Here is a 17,527-nt window from a genome sequence, read left to right as displayed (position 1 = left end):
CTCCTCCGTCGTGCGAATCCTGCATTTCAAGATTGTTTGAACTCATACATTTCTCATACTATTGACATGCAGCCACCTCTTCCGCATCAGCAAGACAATGCATACTCCTCGTGCGAGTAATCAGTCTTTTAAAATCTCGAGAATCGGCATACTAGTCAACACAATCATTAAAATAACCCCCTGTCGTAACTCAACACCACGCCAGAAATGTCAAAACTCTTAGTAACCGAGCTCTTTTCATATTTCAATACGACCTCATCTCTCCAAACCGTGCAAGGTCCCATTTCTACCCGTGAGATCTGAATGAAGGCGCTATTCTTCGCCAATATATAATGCAACCTTAGGAGAGGATGTCTGCCAAAATGCTGTGAGATGTTCGTTTATGAATGATAATGAATTTCACGGATGTTTTTAGAGTACTCTCAAACTTCTTGTTCAACTGCAATAAGAAGCTTATCCTTCCGAGGTCGTATCAACAAGCTCACAAATATATTGAAGCTTTCCACTCAGGTCGTGGCCACGATTGAGTGGCATCATATATCACGTCGATTCTCTTGCAGCCGAAAAACGTTGTTTGACCGCCTGCGAAGTTCAAATTCGGCAGAATTATTTATTTTGTGGCTCTAGGAGCTCCAGGGCTGCACTAATCCTATTGAAGCTAGATCAGCTGATAGACAGAGGTGGCTTTGCCATTACTAAGCACATCGCAACAAGGCTATTGGACAATTTCTATCTGAATCACCACCCCACTATCACTTCAATTCCGTCATTGATTGTCCGATCATTGAAATTTCTCCACTGCTTATAAACTTATCTTCTCTGTCCTACATAACAGTAGATATTTCCTATACTCCATACAAATCATTTCGTACCCTTCTACCCATCAAAAGGTCTGCATAACATGGGCAAACGACAATTCAAATCGCAGGCTTCCAGCACTCGTGCTTCAACTGCCACTGGTGCCGGCTTCGGGTTTGGCTTTACCACAAAAGCCACCAGGTTATCATATCTTACAGAACCATCAAACCTCTCTGCCATCAGCGATGCCAATGTCATTCTATCATTCAAGAATCTTTCAAAGAAAGACGCAACAACAAAATCGAAAGCTCTTGAGGATTTGCGAACATTCGTTCAGAATCAGCCAAACGAGCAAGGAGGCACGGAAGAAGCAATTTTAGAAGCTTGGGTAGGATGCGCCGTGGGGATCTTAGAGTGCTTCTGCTAACATAATGTATAGGTCGATGCCTATCCTAGGATTTCCATAGATAACTCACGTCGTGTTCGCGAGCTATCTCACAGCATACAATATGAGCTTCTAAAATCAGCCCGGAAAAGAATGGAGAGATATATACCCAAAGTCGTAGGAAGCTGGCTTGCAGGAACATATGATAGAGACCGAGCAGTGGCACGATCAGCGATGGATGGTTTGACGTCTTTCCTCGATACGGATGCTAAAATGAATCTGTTTTGGAAGCGTTGCCAGAACGAAATCCTGGACTATGCCGAAGAAGCCTTGAATGAGACTCCTAATACTTTAAGTGACGAAAGATCTGTCCCCACAGAAGAAGCAAACGAAAAGTACTTCCGCGTAAATAGCGCCAGTGTATCTCTTCTTGCCAATCTGCTAGCCAAGCTAGGTGATGATGATATGCTTAAGTATCAAGACAGGTACGAAAAGGTTATTTTCGGCAACAAAAAACTTTGGACCCTGGCATCATGCGAGGATGCTACAGCAAGAAAAAGTACCGATAAGTTACTCGTACTTTGCCTGGAGAAGCAAACTCAACTGGTCGAGAATAACCTTGGAACTATCAGTCGTGCATTCATATCCGAAGCGCTGAGATCCTCCCAATTAACATCTGCGTTGCAACTATTGCAGACTCTGCATCAGCTAACCAAACAATTTCCTCAAGTATGGACTTCTGCTTATAAGGCTAAACGATCTACTGCTACAGGCGACCTGATATCTTTTGTTCAAAAAGGCTCACAAGGCTCTTCCCCTGCTTATTGGCAAACATTGCGAGCTCTTGTGGCAATTTTACCAATATCTGTTCTGCCTCAAACCCCTGATTCTATCCTGGAGTTTTTGGAGGTATTTCGCAAGAGTATTAACCAGAGGGAGGAGAGTAGGGCCAACTCTTCAGAAGCATGGCTCGCTTACGGAGAAACATCCAACATCTGTATCGTAAACCTGCCAAGTTCCCAGCAAGCAGAGATTGTGCAGAAATCTACCTATCCCATGTTTGCGCATTATTTACACCCATCTCCGGAAACTTCCGAATGGCTCATCAGAAACAATACACCATCTTCAACTATATCTGCTTTTATCTCTAGATTAGGGAAGAACTCTAACTTACAAAACTCTCTCGCCGAAGAATGGCAAAAGCTCGCACAAGAATTCGTTACAAGAATTCAAACATCAATGCCAGAGCAATCTAAAGACTATTCATCTTCTCAAGATGCTGTCATGGCTGAAGGCCACCGCTGGTTCTCACTTCTGTCTGACATCTTCAAATTAAAGGATCTTACAGTCGATCAAAACCCACTTCTTCAACCTTCAGGCCATATTATAGATAGTACTCTCCAAGTAATCATCAGCAGGAATGGGAAGCCCTACTCCGCTGGGGCAGTATTGGAGTCAGCGCTGAGATACGCTCCGCAGCTAATGGAAGCTTCTCCCTCAGTTTTGGAAACCGTTAAATCGTTCATGGAAACTCATCTTCCTAAATTACTTTTGTCGCCATCATCTTCATACTTGACTTCATCTTTAGATCAATTCCGTTTAATTTCTGGACAGCAAGACTCTTACAAGAGTATCTGGCAGACGGCTATCGATGCTTTGCTATCGACCCCTAGGAATTTACAGAGACAAAAAACCGTCACAGCGTTGATATCTTCGAATGAAATTTCGGATTTAGTTCGTGATGACCAAGCTCTCCAAGACCTCCTCCTTGAGACTTCCCGTGACGTGGTCGAAGGCAATAACGATGAATGGGCACTATTCGAAGCGGCGGTAATTTTCAATGGGTTTTCCAAACCAACAGAAAGGTTATTGCTGCAAAACCTAATTTCTGTATTAAATGCTTCTAACCCCAATGTAAATCATGTCTTTCAAGCACTTGAATTACTATCTAAAAGGCGACCCGAAGCTATTCGAGACGGAGACGCGCACGTAGATTTGATCACGAAACTTTTGGCGTTGACAGAACTCTCAGATTCTGACCTTGGTAAACGGGCTACGAATTTACGATCTGTAGTCGACAACGAAAGTGGTGCCACCACTTCTTCTGTAGTTCATATACTCAGGGAAAATCTGGAAAACGCAAACCCCCAATCATTGACGTGAGTATAATCCTTGAAATTCTTGGAATTTAATATCCGCAATTATCAATTGTCCGGGGAGCAATGACTGACATTAATTCCTAGTATTGATACACTTGTCCAACAGGCCGAAGCAATTATCACTACCTTGGATGATAGTTCTCACCATCCCGAACTCTTCCCAAATGCAACAAAATGGTCTGAAGCTTTGGCCCCTTTGTTGGATCAAGCACCAAATCCTACTTTGGGAGTGATGAGACCATTTGCGGGAGCAGTGTTCTTGGCACGTGCACAAAGTGGAAATGACGGTAGCCGACCTGGCAGAGATCTAGATGGCTATTCCGTAGCTCTCAGAATGGCGATGTATTCGGCACATTTAATTCGAGACCATCCTGATCGCTTGTCAAAGGATGCTCTTGTCGAGATTATATATCTCATGTGTTTGACTGTGGAAAATGCGAATGACCAGCTCGATCTACTAGAGAACAACAAACTTTTCGTGTTATCATCGGAAGAAGCTATTGCTGGCGTGCGCGATTTTGTAGACCGAATATACCAAGATTCATGGTCATTCATCGTACTACACTCGAAAGCTTGGCAAGATGGTTTTGAGTCTGGGTCACCACTTGAATTTTCCGGTGTTGTTCATACCCTTATTTCAAAGTTGATAAGTACTTCCTGTGGCAATACGTCTACGTCGTTCTACTCTGCTCGCGTGTTGAGCCATCTACTACCCAAACTTGTTGAGCAACATGGATGGCAAGTGGGAGGCGAAGACTGGATCTCCAGCCTTGACATTCTTAAATCCTCTACCTCGAACATTTTTGGGGCTGTTGCCATCTTGACAGGGCTTCACGAGACCCTGAGTTCTAGCCAGCTTGTCAGCAACCTTTGCAACCGGATCATTAGTGATGTTGCTGGGGCCAATGCTCAATCTGAGGAAACTCTCGGTCGACTTGTTCTCCTGAATGCAACATTATCCGTGTACGACAATGACGATCTTCCTGTGGCACAAAATCGATTAGTGTTTGCGGTCAAGCAAATTCTTTCATGGACCCCAGAAATTTCAGACACCAATTATCAGCTCTCTTCTGAGTCTTGTCTTGCTCTACAAAAATTGCTCCCGGCGATCAAATCAGTCTACGGATCATACTGGGAGAAAACTCTCGAATTCTGTATCAAAATTTGGGAATCGATGGAAAATGAAGATCACCAAGACCAAAAGCTCCCCATGATGGGAATGGCTTTGAAATTGTTCTCAAATTTACAAAGCTTGCAAGATGCTAATGACGACCTTGAGAATGCCCGAGCTCAATATGGAGAGACTGCATCTCATTGTTTGATCAAACTCACCAAGTTACCCAGGTCGAAATCAACACAACCAATTGAGTTTGTTGATAATATTTTGTCGCGGCTAGTGATTAATATACCTTCAAGTCACATCAATGACATCTCCGAGTTCTACCCGTTGGTAGCTTCAGAAAATAGAATGGTCCAATCTGCAGCATTTAGTGTTCTTCATCGGGCCATTCCTGCAGAGCAAGCGGAAATCTCGGTTAATGTCCTTCTTGAAAAGAAAGATGCACAATTGCCAGAAGAATTACTATCTCTTCTCTTGGACGCACCATCTATTCGTAATTTTGATGACGAAGAGCTTGCAGAATTTCCTCCCTCAATTCGTAGCTATTTACTTTCGTGGCATTTAGTCTACGATGCATTTAGCACAGCATCTTGGAAAGTACGCAAAGACTATTGCAATCATCTTCAGTCAGAAAACTGCCTTGGGTCATTTTTAACATTTTTGTTCGATGTGTTAGGTCATTCAGATGGCACGCCTCTTAACCTTGAAAAGGCACATTTTGATGAATCATACATACGCACATACGATACATCACTAGCAGATGGTGAAACAAACGAGCGAAACTTCCAATGGCTTCTTATTCATCTATATCATTTATGTCTTAGACACACTGGTGATCTTGCAAAGGCTTGGTTTTCTGACTGTCAATCCAAACAGACCCGTCAAGCAGTCGAGACATGGACAGAAAAATACTTCACTCCACTTCTGATCTCTGACAAACTTGATGAAATCGATGAATGGGCAACTTCGAAGGAGGCCAAAGAAGGAGGCGAGAAAGAACTCGAAATTAAAACATCGAAGGGCGCACGTTCCATCTTTGCCAGCTACGAAATCGATGATACTAGCATACAAATTGCCATTCGATTTCCATCCAACTATCCTTTCTACAACGTCAAAGTCGAGGGCATCAACCGTGTTGCCGTGCCAGAAAAGAAATGGAGAAGTTGGCTACTCATCGTTCAGGGTGCCATCACATTCTCCAACGGTAGTCTGATCGATGGATTGACTACTTTCCGTCGTAATGTTGAAGGTAGTCTTAAAGGACACACTGAATGTGCTATCTGTTACAGCATCATATCAAGCGACAAGAAAACACCGGATAAGAAGTGTGGAACTTGTAAGAACACATTCCATGGACAATGTCTGTTTAAATGGTTTGCGAGCAGTAACCAGAGCTCGTGTCCATTGTGTCGTTGTGCTTTTAACTATGGTCGTTAGATTACTAGTTATGGGAAGAGGGGTTTATGAATCAAAGAGATGTGTGAAAATCATGGCAGCTTATTAGCATCCATATGAAAGAAGGAGGAATTTGGAATGATTAGGTTTAGAAAAGAGAGATTAATGACGAGGAGATCTACTCTTCAATATGTATTTACAGCGAATCGATACCTAGATAATTTATCCATGTTTCCTTTTGTAAATGCCGATGCTTAATTGAAGTATTCGATCCCATCTCCACAGTAAGACACAAACTATGATATCAATCCTCCTCCCAGCTTGCCCCGAGCTTGCGCATGTGCATGTGTTCTCCCACTGTGCCTCAGGCAGAAAGCCCCATCAGCAGTCAGCAGCCAACCAACCAACTTCCACCCGCGCGGAAAAGGCCGTGCACAAGCCCACGCATAAGGGAAGCACCCTGGAACGCCCTGACACACCCATCACGTCCTCCATCCAGCTCGGGAAACCTCGGGGTTAGCATCCAGAGTGGATCCCCCAATCGTATTACCCCGCAACCAAAAGTCCCATCGGTGCATGAATGGTGGTGGACACACCCGCATCCTACCTATACCGAGCCATACAGCCATACGCGCTCAGCCCTTGGCCTATCCGCTTGCTTGTGTCGTATGGGCGGATCCGTTCTGTCCTGTTCTATGCGATTGTCTATCTGTTACGGGAGGGGAGGGGAGGGGAGGATAGGGAAAGGGAGGTTAGGTTAGGTTAGGTTAGGTTAGGTTAGGTTAGGCTGGGTTGGGTTAGGTTGTCAATCACCTGATGCGCATGCATGCTTTCCCGATTGATCGATGGATGGATGGATGGATGGATTGACTCTTCTTCCCCTCTTCGTCTTGGTCTTCGTCTTCTTCTTCTTACTTACTTACTTCCTTCCCCCCTTCCGCACTTGCTTGCTTTCTGGTCTCGATATCGATATCGATATACCCTCACTGCAAGTGAACGAGAGAGAGAGAGAGAGAGAGAGAGAAAGACTTATACTCGAGCGTTTTCCCGTTGGCTATTTGCAATCAGACACGCTTACCTTATTCGTTGATTTGATTTGATTTGATTTGATTTGATTCAATTTGGTATCTAATCAGGTCATATTAATCACTCGATCAATCAATCAATCCATCAATCCATCAATCCATCAATCGGTCGATTAATCAATCACAAGCAAAAGAAAGGAAACCACAGTTCTCTTCCTTCCTTCCTTCCATCCATCCAACCAACAAGCACCGAGATAAAGCGATCGATCTGGTAAGTTTTCAGCTCTGCTTTAAAATGGCACTATCCTTTGTGTTTTTTCTTTTGACGCTTCATTTCCATATAAAAAAGCGCCTTTGATATTCACAAGCTGTTTCCTTGTTTAAAGTTATTCCAATGTTGCACGAGCTCTTATTGTTATGTCAATAGTACAATTCTGACGAGTTCGCCATTCTAACTTAAATAGCATCATATCTTCAACACAACATTTCATCTGATTTCGCCTACATTAACACAATTCCCGCCAAATAGCCAACTTTAAAGGCTGAGTTGAATGAAACTTTATTCGTGAGTATAATTGACCCTGATCGTATGACATATGGCTAAACCTTATTTAGGTCCCCGAGCATGATACGATCGGAATAATTCTTCGAGATGCTGTCCCAGCTCACCACCTCGGTCTCGCAGACCACATCTCCTCTAATTCGATATGGATCTATTTCTGCCTCCGCCAATTTACTCCGTATATCAAATCGTAATTGGCACAATACACAAGGGTTGTTGTCGAACCAAGGTCCACAAAATCAAACACGAGCATTTCGAATGGGTTATTGGTCTTCACACCTTGATCATGGATTTGAAAAAGAGCTCAATCGTCGTAATCGACTTTTAAAACAAAAATATGTTGAGGCCAAAAGCGTTAAGCGTGATGAGCGTATTCCGGATTACAAACGTGCCATACATAACTTCATGCGCAGCAAAACAATCTATTTTTCTCCTGCCCGCTCCAAGTACACATTCAAAGCCGATGTTGAAGGCACGGATGGTGGTGTGGAGTCAATCCGATTATCGCAAGCTGATGAAGCATACTGGAGAAATCTGAAGTCAAAAAATCAATTGGACAATGAATTCGAGTTGGAAAATGAGATCTACCATATTGACCCCATCACAAATCGAAAGGTGTTCAAGAATGAAAAGGCTGTAAACACTCCTGTGACGAAATTCAAGGGATATCGTCAGCGATTTCAAAACTTAGTCCCGCCAGATGATGCCACTCAAGCTGATATTGATGCCTATAACAAACCATTCATGTACAACGAACCTGATGGAAAATTTCCCGAGCAACCTGATTCTGTGCGGGAATCTCTCAAGGAATACGAGAGTAAAGGATACGAGCCATTTTTTCACAACGAACCAGACGGGCAGCTACCACAAAAGGCCGATCCAATACAAGAAGGACTCAAAGATTATGACAGTTGTACATCCTATAACGCTTTTCGATACAGAGAGCCTGATGGAAAGCTGCCAGAGCAGCCAGATTCTGTCCAGGAATCATTGAAAGATTATGATTCACACATAACTTACGGGTTCTTCCGCCACAATGAGCCCGATGGAAAGCTGCCCGAAAAGCCAGATTCCGTTCGAGAAAGTTTGAAAGACTATGATGCTGATAGTTCTTACGGATCGTTTCGATATAATGAGCCTGATGGCAAATTTCCCGAGAAGCCAGATGCAGTACAAGAGTCGTTGAAGGAATATGATACAACCAATTCATATGGATCCTTTCGATATAATGAGCCGGACGGAAAACTCCCCGAAAGGCCAGATTCAGTCCGAGAAAGTTTGAAAGATTATGACGCGGACACTTCTTATGGATCTTTTCGTTATAACGAGCCCGATGGAAAGTTTCCTGAGAGTCCAGATCAGACACGCGAAGCATTGAAGGAGTATGATCAGAAGCAAGCAAGAATCACTCAACATCCTGGCTCCGAGTCCAAGATCCCTGGCACTAGCTCACCAGAAAAAGATGTAGAAAAAAAAAATTCGCTGTCAAAATCTACGCGCAAATACCCTGAGCAAGATACCAGAGAAGACCTTGACCTGCTTCGAGCAAGTGATATTCGCGCTGCTTCGGGTATCATCAAGAACACAAAGAAAGAAACTCTTGAAGAGAAGTCCACTAAGAGAGAGCAACTGGAAAAAGCTTTCGAGGAAGCTCATCAAAACGTAATCAAGTACGCTCAAGATATTGCCTCAGAGCAGAAATTAAAAGGACAGACGCAAACCAAGACACAGGGAAGCCCCAACCCCTCTGCATCCAAGGCTGGGGAAAGCTCTGAGACCCTTGACCAAAAGGATCATAAGTATGCAGGACAAGTCGAGAGACGAAAAGTGACAGGAAACTTTGTCCGGGATTTTCCAGAAGACTTCGAGAAGTCTTGGACACAACAAAAGGACAGTGCAGGAGGATTAATGCCAACAGTGTCTAAAGATGCTTGGGGTTATGACACGTCACCAAAGGGACTAGAGCTTTCTTATTCAACGGAGGTCAAGCAGTCTGTTCAGAAGGCTGAGAAGGAATATATTGAAGGCCTTGGCTCGAAGGAAGCATTTTCTCGAAACCCAAACACACCAAGGCTTCAAACATCCTTGGATCGATCTGCGACAAAACAAACATCTTCTCAGCCCAATTTGGCCAAAGCAATCACAGAAACTGATCCTTACTCGAAGGTACCTCAAGGCTTAGAGACGTCATATAAAGAAGAATGCGCAAACCAAGGGGAAGGAGATTTATCGGTATATGTTTCATCTTACGGAAAGCCCAGAAAACAATCTGGCAAGGACAAAGATTTAGTTCGCGAAATCCGAGGAATCTATGAAGATAGCTATGGAAAAATTGGCTCCAAACATCGCCAAGTACCTGCGAATGATGCGCCAGCTGCGAGTTCGCCTGAGGAAAAGCCCGCGTCGGGCCCTGAGCCAACCACTTATAAGGTTTTGGCTTATGATTCAACAATGCAATCTATTAAGATTGCTGAAACAACATCTATTGTGACTGATACAGCAACAGCTTTGACTCCTGCGGAGGTTCTTCTTCGATTGTCTAACCCCGCAAAGTTCTTTCCACACTTCCAACCATTACAGGCCGAAGGTTATGAAATTGTGTCCGGAAGTGGGGATGTTCTCGTATTCCGAAAAGTCCGATCAGCAAGACGCTTGTCCTCGCAGGCTGATTTAAAGAACAACACAACAAATCCGATAGATGGTATGCAGATTGCAACGGCGCGATTCGCCAGCCCTACAGGTTTCGTGAACCATGATTTACCAGAATCAGCAGAACCAGCATTTAAATCAAATATTGACGTTCGACGCCAGGAACCGGTATTTAGTGGTAAATCTTCCTGGAAAGACCACTCGGAAACTAAGAACAAGAAGCCTGGCAAGGCAAAGAGAGTGTTATTGGGCGGCGCCATTGTCGGCAGTGGATGCTATGCCATTGGCGTGGTGACAGAGTTCTTTAGGACTGGAGGTGTAGATGGAAAAGGACCGCAGGGGTTCTGAACTTCGAAATAACATCGAGTTTCATCAGGGAGGTAATCTGAAGGTGGCATATTAGCTTCACATTCTGTTTTCATATGATGAAGGGAAAGGATAGGAGTTTTCGGCAAGGGAGTTCTCGATGGTGTTTAAGCTGACAAGCATTGGTGTTATTGGAAGGATGGATGGATATGCATTGCAGGTTGCTAGCCAAGTTACTTATTTTCCATTTACATAAGATGTTATTCCCTACTTCCTAGCTGTACCTTTAGATCATATGCCACTCGATCTGATATTGATATCATTGTTTTCTGTGACTACTGGATGTTATATAGCCGTGTGAATGTCCTTGATTTGGTGTCTAATAGACAACAAGGACTCTAGGGATTTGTTGTTTGAATGATGTGAACATTTAAAGAAGAATTGTGTGCATGGAGGGGAGAAAAGTAACAATTTTTAACTTTTACTGTGCAGCAAGACCCCACTACCCCGGAGTGGGGTACCTGACACTCCGATGTAAGGATATCGAAAATCACGTGTGTGTTTTCTGCCCAGCCAAACCATGATTGACCGCCTAGAATTTCTTAGTCATGATCAGTAACCCCAACATTCCAATCACTTCGAACTGGTTTTAATCTTTCATCATTCACCACTTGGTTATGTACAGAATTATCAACTTGAGGTCTGAATTGATTCCATCCCATTATTGTTTTGGCAGGCAATTGCATTTTTGGTAAACTCCCTCTGTATGAATAGATAGGGGCGTCAGAAAGAGAAGGATTGAATTTGGGAAGTCGTGAAAGGTTGCCAAAATGACGGACAAAACGGCAAAGTACAAGACGGAGATCCAGCAGGTCAGTTACTCCTTTGTTTGTTTGAATAGTCAAGTTCGTTTCCTTTATTGGCAATACTTTGTGAATTGGCGATGGGCTTGGTTGTGGGATTTATGAGGCTATATCAAGTGATTTCTGGCGGTGAGGTGCTCTCCCCAGTCATAGTGAATATGTTTTTGCGAGGTCTTGATCTGAGGCTTATTTTATGTTTGAAATATTCCGATTTTTGAAAATAGCTTTGATGAAAGCAAATCATTAATAAAATGGCTTCGAAAATGGCTGACGTCAAGGTTATTCGTTGGTTTTCACAGATGATGTATGTTTCTGGAGAAACGGCAGAAGCATCATCTGAGACTACTGGTATGATAGAGGAGATAGTTCGGCAGCAAGTTATTGAAATGGTCAGTAGATCTCTTTAGGGTTAACCCCTCCTCCCTCGGGATTCTCTCTATTTCACCAATCGAATCACATGACCCTAACTATTCCAGCTTCGCCAATGTACTGAACAAGCATCCCGCCGCGGTAGTCGTTCAATATCAACCGACGATCTAATCTTTTTGATTCGACACGATCAAGCTAAGGTCTCTCGTCTCCGAACCTTTCTTTCCTGGAAAGATGTCCGTAAAAACGTCAAAGACTCGGATGAGAAAGGCGGCGACGCGGACATTGGAGCTGGTGACGAACCCGTAGGAGCCAATGCCCCCATCCCGGATACCACGAAGAAGAACAAGAAAGCCAAAGTTGGTCTTCCGTGGGAAGTGCCCTCGTTATACAGCCAAGAAGTACCAGAACGCGAAGACGAAGAAGATGAAGATGAGGAAGAAATGAATTATGCTACCTTGCAACGTCTCAAGAAAGCCGATGAACGCACCAAGGCTATGACAAAGGAAGAATATGTTACCTGGTCTGAATATCGTCAAGCTTCGTTTACCTTCCGTAAAGGAAAGCGATTCAAGGAATGGGCCGGCTTTGGCGTCGTCACGGATTCGAAACCCAACGATGATATTGTCGATATTCTCGGTTTCCTAACTTTTGAAATCGTGCAGACTTTGACAGAAGAAGCTTTAAAGATCAAAGAACAAGAAGACTTAGGTAAGGAAAAGAGCGGCGGTGAACAAACAGGCAAGAAGAGAAAGGTACAAGGATTGTTTGATCCACCAAGTGAGGGAAGAACACCGGTGGAAACGAGACATATTCAAGAGGCTTTTAGAAGATTACAGCAGAGACCAACAAAACAGAGAGCGATGTGTAACTTTACTAGAGGCTTGAATAGGACTCCTTTGAAATTGGTAGGTTTTACTGGCGGATTGGGGACTGAGATTTTTTTACTAATGCTTGATAGTTCTAAATGTATTATGAGGACTTTTACTTTGAGGAGCGAGGCGTATGGAAACTCAGGAGAATTATGGATATTTGACATGGAGGCGTTACGTACACATCGGATTGGCATAGCAGAGGTCGTTAGTTCTGGGTACTGAGTGTTGGGGGTGCATTGTTTTGTACACTGCATAGGATATCGTCAATGTGTCAGAAGGTATCATTAACATAATGTCAAGACAATATTAACTTAGAAGCTACCTCGCATTGCAAATGATTAATTAATTGATAGCATTATTCATAATACAGTCTGTCCCTAACCACAGGATCAGAAAACTCATCTCCCCATTTAATTTATTGAACCATTCCCTGGCTAGTCTTCCACGTTTGAATCTCACTCTCACTAATCTCCCTCAACTTATTCACACTCGCCGCCTTGCCTGTAATGACACCCTGTGCAATCTCGGCTCCGCGCGCCAATATACTCTTGCGCACAACGGCATACGTCGCCGTCTTGGCTTCGACCTTGATAACGCCGATACGAGGATCGTTGGGTCCGCCATCGTGGGTTCCATCGCCGAGATCGCCGAGCCAGGCTTTGAGGGCGGGGGAGTAGTATTTCTTGACGGTTTCCCGGTCGGTTTCTACGCTGGAGAGTCCTGGGGGTGGGGTGGGTTGTTAGTTAAGTTGGTGGGTGAGTGGTTTTGGAGGGGGGGGGAGAGGAGAGGAGAGAGTAGTTATGAATAAGGGTGGGTTGTGGAAATTAAATGAAATGAAATGAAGAGGGTGGAAGGGAGGAAAACATACCGGAAACAGAAGCCCATTCGCCTGAAGAATTCAGGAATGAGATGTTGATGTGGGAATCGGTAGCCAAGTCGTCGGTCTTTCCCGATTCGGTATTGGTGTGGAAGAGAAGAGTGGTTCCTCCATTTTCCTAATTTTGGATGATTAGTTTGTGTTTTTGTTTTTAATATGTTAAATCTTAAGGGGGGGTGGGGGGGGGGGGGGGGGGGGATAGAAGGGATAGGTGTATGTATGTATCTCCATGGATTCAGACTGCCAAGTCGTGATGGTCTGATCTTGAATACTCGATATCTCGGACGCTGCAACCCCGCCTCAGGTAATTTTACAGATATCCCAGCCCATTCCTTGAAGAATGGAATACGAAAAAAAGAAGAGAGAGATGTGTACCTTGGCAGCAACAGCCATACATCTGCTCACTAACGCGCCCGTCTTTCCATCTCTCGTAGTCATCATGCCGAATTTACACGCATCGATGAATTCATTCAGGTCCTCAACTTTCTCTTTCAAAGTGGGAGTGTCGATGTTCTTGGACTTGTATGGATCGGCCTCTTTGGCACCGGTATCTGCGTTGCTGAAAGACATTTTGGGGTGGGTTGTGGTGAAGTTGTGTTTGAAAATTGAGGGTTGATATTGGGATTGGAGCTTTGATTGTCTGGGAAGAGATGAGAGGATTAGTTTGTGGTTTTGAGGACGGGAAAGTCTGGTTAGGAGACGCCGACGGAGTGAGGATTGCATGGTTTTGAGCTTGATGTATGTTGATATTGATATTGATATTGTATATTATAGGAAAGTTGTGAGGGAGGTGTGTATTACTTACAGAGCTTGTTTTCTTGACTCAAAGTTTAGTTGGAGTAAGAAGGGAAGAAAGTATCTAGATGATCGTAGAACAGTTTGAACAGTGAAACGGTTTAAATAAACAAAGTCAACATGTCATGGAAAGCAAGCATGTGTTGTTGTGGACAAAACAAGGTAACTGGTGCTATGGGAGCTACCCCGCTTTAAGCATTGATCGGTTTAGGGGATCAACATCACGACATGGGATCTCTCATCGGGAGTCTCAATACGTCATCACAATCGCATTGCTTGACTAATCGATTTCTTGAGATTGCCATGCCTGCTCTGTGGTGAGACATCGAGGTGCATCGGAAGGGCGATGTAATCTTGCATACGCGTGGATTTGTGGGTATGGTTTGCAAGGGGGTGGGATTGGAGGTTGAATGGGAGCGGGACGGGAAGAGGGTAAGGCGCGGCCCGGAAAAGGAAAGTTGGCTTGATTCGCGTTCCCGAGGGCGGATATATGTGGGCGGAAGGAGATGTCTTTGTATGGTTGGCGTGTTAGTTCAATTGACCCCTTTTCGTGGGAGAAGATTTACTTTACATTGAGTCTAGAGTCTAGACTCTAGACGCTGATTTGATCTGGCATGCGTTGAAGATCTACAGTGTATTGTAGATGTGATGTCATTGTGGCTGGAGATTTAGTGGGTGTGGCGCAGGAACATCACATACATCATAACTCATGATGAAGTACCTACATAGGAGCTTTTCACACCTCACTGTACGTGCAGAAATGATAAAACTATTGAAACATTACCTCGTGCATTACATGATATTATATAAAAGCGTCTTAAAATCCACTGTGGATAAGGAGACACCAAAATCCGATATCATAATCAAAGGAATTTTATGTTTTGACTAGATAATCTTATCCAGGTTCTCATCTAGAAAAGAATCAGGTCGGCTACCTAGCTATAGCTAGGCTGAAGAGAACTACAAACTGGCATCCATATCTTTCTAGACTTCATTTATATTCAATCAAAGAATTCGCTTTACATCATTGCTACTGAAAGCTCGCATTGGATCTGGAGCGTCATGAGAATCAGATGGCCACGGATCCAATTCATGAGAAGGGGCTTCAGATATACTAATTTATGTTAACCATGGCAACCTTAGTGGGGGGCTTCACAAACAACGGGTTTGGCCAGTGCCATAATCATAAAGAGCGATCAAAGGGGTTGAGAGAATTTCCTTAGATTTTATCCACGTTCAACATTCACTCAATGTAGCGTGAGCGGAGTTGCTGTTGCGAATATGGGGCGTCAAAGCACTACGATGCTGTGACCCAAGACTCGAAATCTTTAAACCCCGAATTCTGGTTTAATTTCAAGAAGGAATGACCTAAAGATTGTTGTTTGAGGTTCCAGTGGTACACCGTGCTAGACTTTCTTTTTACAAGGGAATATTCGGGGTTATGAAATCTCGTGCAATATCTGGAGAACAGGCGAGGATTTAGTTATCACAGTTTTATCCCAATATCAGTACTATGGGTTCATTCGTTTCTGGGCTATTCTGTCCTTTGAACTGGACCTCACTCAAGAATTTATCATCCTGTCTGTACAACTCTTTCTAATACTATTCCTTCCATGACCTTCTCAAGTATTTGCAGTTAGAGAATTAGAGGGCGCCTGTAGACTTCACTTCTGCATCCAACTAATCGAGTAGAGGTGTGTTGCATCGCAAATTCGGATGCCATTGTGAAGTAACGTAGCAACTTATCGAATCAAATTCGATACCGAATCATGCAATTGAATTACGATGATATATTCGTCTAGGTCGTCGAATATCAGATATCTTGCCTTCATATCAATGGCCTACGCTCCAGGTCTGCGTGGATACAACATTTTAATGCCGTGTGGGATTCAGAATTTCAAATCTCGAAAGAGGCGTACTTGTGCAGCTTGAATCTTACTTGAAGGATTTCACAACACGTCCTTTCGCTCTTACGCTATTAATCATCAATTTTCTTCGGCGTAATTGTTTTGGCAGTACAAGTGAACGAGAACTTCATAAATGAGCTTAAGTTGGTGATCGAATTCTTTCATCGTCCTTCTCGTATCTCATGTACAGCTGCGGCACAGTATCTTCAGGAATACCTTCACCCTTTCTGCTGATGGGTCTCCTCGATAATCATTGATGTCAATTTTGAGAATTATTACAAGGTAGCAAATATGTACAGTGACACTATGCACAATGAGATTTTTGTGTGTTCAAAGAACAGCTTCGGACTTTGTATAAGTAGACCATCATTTCCTTGGCTTCTTTAATCATCACCCTCAAATCTTCCTATTTGTACATACCAATCTTCTACACAAGACAAGTTTATCGAGACGGTAAATGTCCGAACCATTCAAGAAGGTCCTCAGATCTTTCACCAATAGCAACAATAGAGGTGCACTCAAAATCCAAACTCATCCTAGCACTACCATCTTCTCCAAATCTACTTCAGCAACAATGTCTAATATTGCACCACCCCGGGCCGTAGTAACCTCGCACACTGCCTCCGCCACCGCCATTATTTCCTCGGATTCTCAACTTTCTCTATTCCATCCTTTTGGTCCTTCGGCCTCGGGTTTCACGACCATTCACACTCTTCCTTCTCTCCCCTTCCTCTCTAATTACCCCTATCAACCCCAATACCGAATAATCTATCCCTCGTCCACCTCCAGTTGGTTTGGTAGTTTGCACAACTGATTTCCTACCCCATTATGTTACCCCGACTCATCGAACTATTACCTGTGACTACATGATCGTCATGAAAGGTGAACTTATCCTATTTGTTGATGAAGGAAAGGAAACAGTTTTGAAAGAGGGAGATATCTGTGTCTAGAGAGGTACGATGCATACTTGGGAAAATAGAACTGATGAATGGTGTCGTAAGTTTGATTTCGCCTAGAATGTTTAGGGTGAATGCTGACTGTGGAATAGGCTGCGTGTGTGTTATGGCTGGCAGTGAAAAGATTGTCATGGCAGATGGAAAGACTTTGGAGCAAATTTTTACTGCACCAAAGCCCAAGAATTAGTTGGATGACCTACGTGGGTTTTATGCCAGGAGGTGAGGTGATACTTAGGTTGGGTGGTGATGGAGGAAAATGGTATCATGGGAGCATCATCGAGCATGATAGAAAGTTCTATCGATGGTGCTAAGAGAAAGTGATTTTGTTTTCACAAGGTGTATACTATGCATCATTAAGTTTGATACATTTATTCATCAAGCACCGTTACTATGTTCTTTTAATGGTGCTATCTATTGTTTTTCGTTTTAGTGATGCACTACACTCATGAGAGCGCATTGTTTAGTAAAAATGTTTTTTAATACTAT

At 43.5% G+C, this 17,527-nt stretch overlaps 4 protein-coding genes across 4 annotated transcripts; 3 read left to right on the top strand and 1 right to left on the bottom strand.

The window, feature by feature from the left end:
• The first annotated feature begins 779 nt into the window (after positions 1 to 779).
• Positions 780 to 6,101, top strand: Bcrkr1. Its single transcript, XM_024697609.1, has 3 exons — positions 780 to 1,186; positions 1,238 to 3,342; positions 3,427 to 6,101. Exons 1-3 carry the CDS (start codon positions 902 to 904, stop codon positions 5,897 to 5,899), a joined length of 4,863 nt encoding a protein of 1,620 aa, XP_024553425.1. The 5' UTR covers positions 780 to 901; the 3' UTR covers positions 5,900 to 6,101.
• Positions 6,102 to 6,573: 472 nt separating this feature from the next.
• On the top strand, positions 6,574 to 10,869 carry BCIN_15g04050 (hypothetical protein). Its single transcript, XM_024697608.1, has 3 exons — positions 6,574 to 7,153; positions 7,347 to 7,447; positions 7,498 to 10,869. The coding sequence occupies exon 3, from the start codon at positions 7,535 to 7,537 to the stop codon at positions 10,439 to 10,441; it is 2,907 nt and encodes a 968-aa protein (XP_024553424.1). The 5' UTR covers positions 6,574 to 7,153; positions 7,347 to 7,447; positions 7,498 to 7,534; the 3' UTR covers positions 10,442 to 10,869.
• A 140-nt stretch (positions 10,870 to 11,009) lies between these two features.
• Bcspt3 lies at positions 11,010 to 12,823 on the top strand. The gene is made up of 4 exons (XM_024697607.1): positions 11,010 to 11,271; positions 11,562 to 11,651; positions 11,739 to 12,539; positions 12,593 to 12,823. Exons 1-4 carry the CDS (start codon positions 11,230 to 11,232, stop codon positions 12,596 to 12,598), a joined length of 939 nt encoding a protein of 312 aa, XP_024553423.1. The 5' UTR covers positions 11,010 to 11,229; the 3' UTR covers positions 12,599 to 12,823.
• BCIN_15g04030 (hypothetical protein) lies at positions 12,813 to 14,916 on the bottom strand. Its single transcript, XM_024697606.1, has 4 exons — positions 14,189 to 14,916; positions 13,759 to 14,023; positions 13,375 to 13,501; positions 12,813 to 13,226 (listed from the first exon to the last, which is right to left on the bottom strand). The coding sequence occupies exons 2-4, from the start codon at positions 13,951 to 13,953 to the stop codon at positions 12,922 to 12,924; spliced, it is 627 nt and encodes a 208-aa protein (XP_024553422.1). The 5' UTR covers positions 13,954 to 14,023; positions 14,189 to 14,916; the 3' UTR covers positions 12,813 to 12,921.
• Between the last annotated feature and the right edge of the window lie 2,611 nt (positions 14,917 to 17,527).

This window comes from Botrytis cinerea, chromosome 15, assembly GCF_000143535.2.
Source record: "Botrytis cinerea B05.10 chromosome 15, complete sequence".
NCBI classification, from domain to species: domain Eukaryota; kingdom Fungi; phylum Ascomycota; class Leotiomycetes; order Helotiales; family Sclerotiniaceae; genus Botrytis; species Botrytis cinerea.
This window is presented reverse-complemented; position numbering and strand designations above follow the sequence as displayed.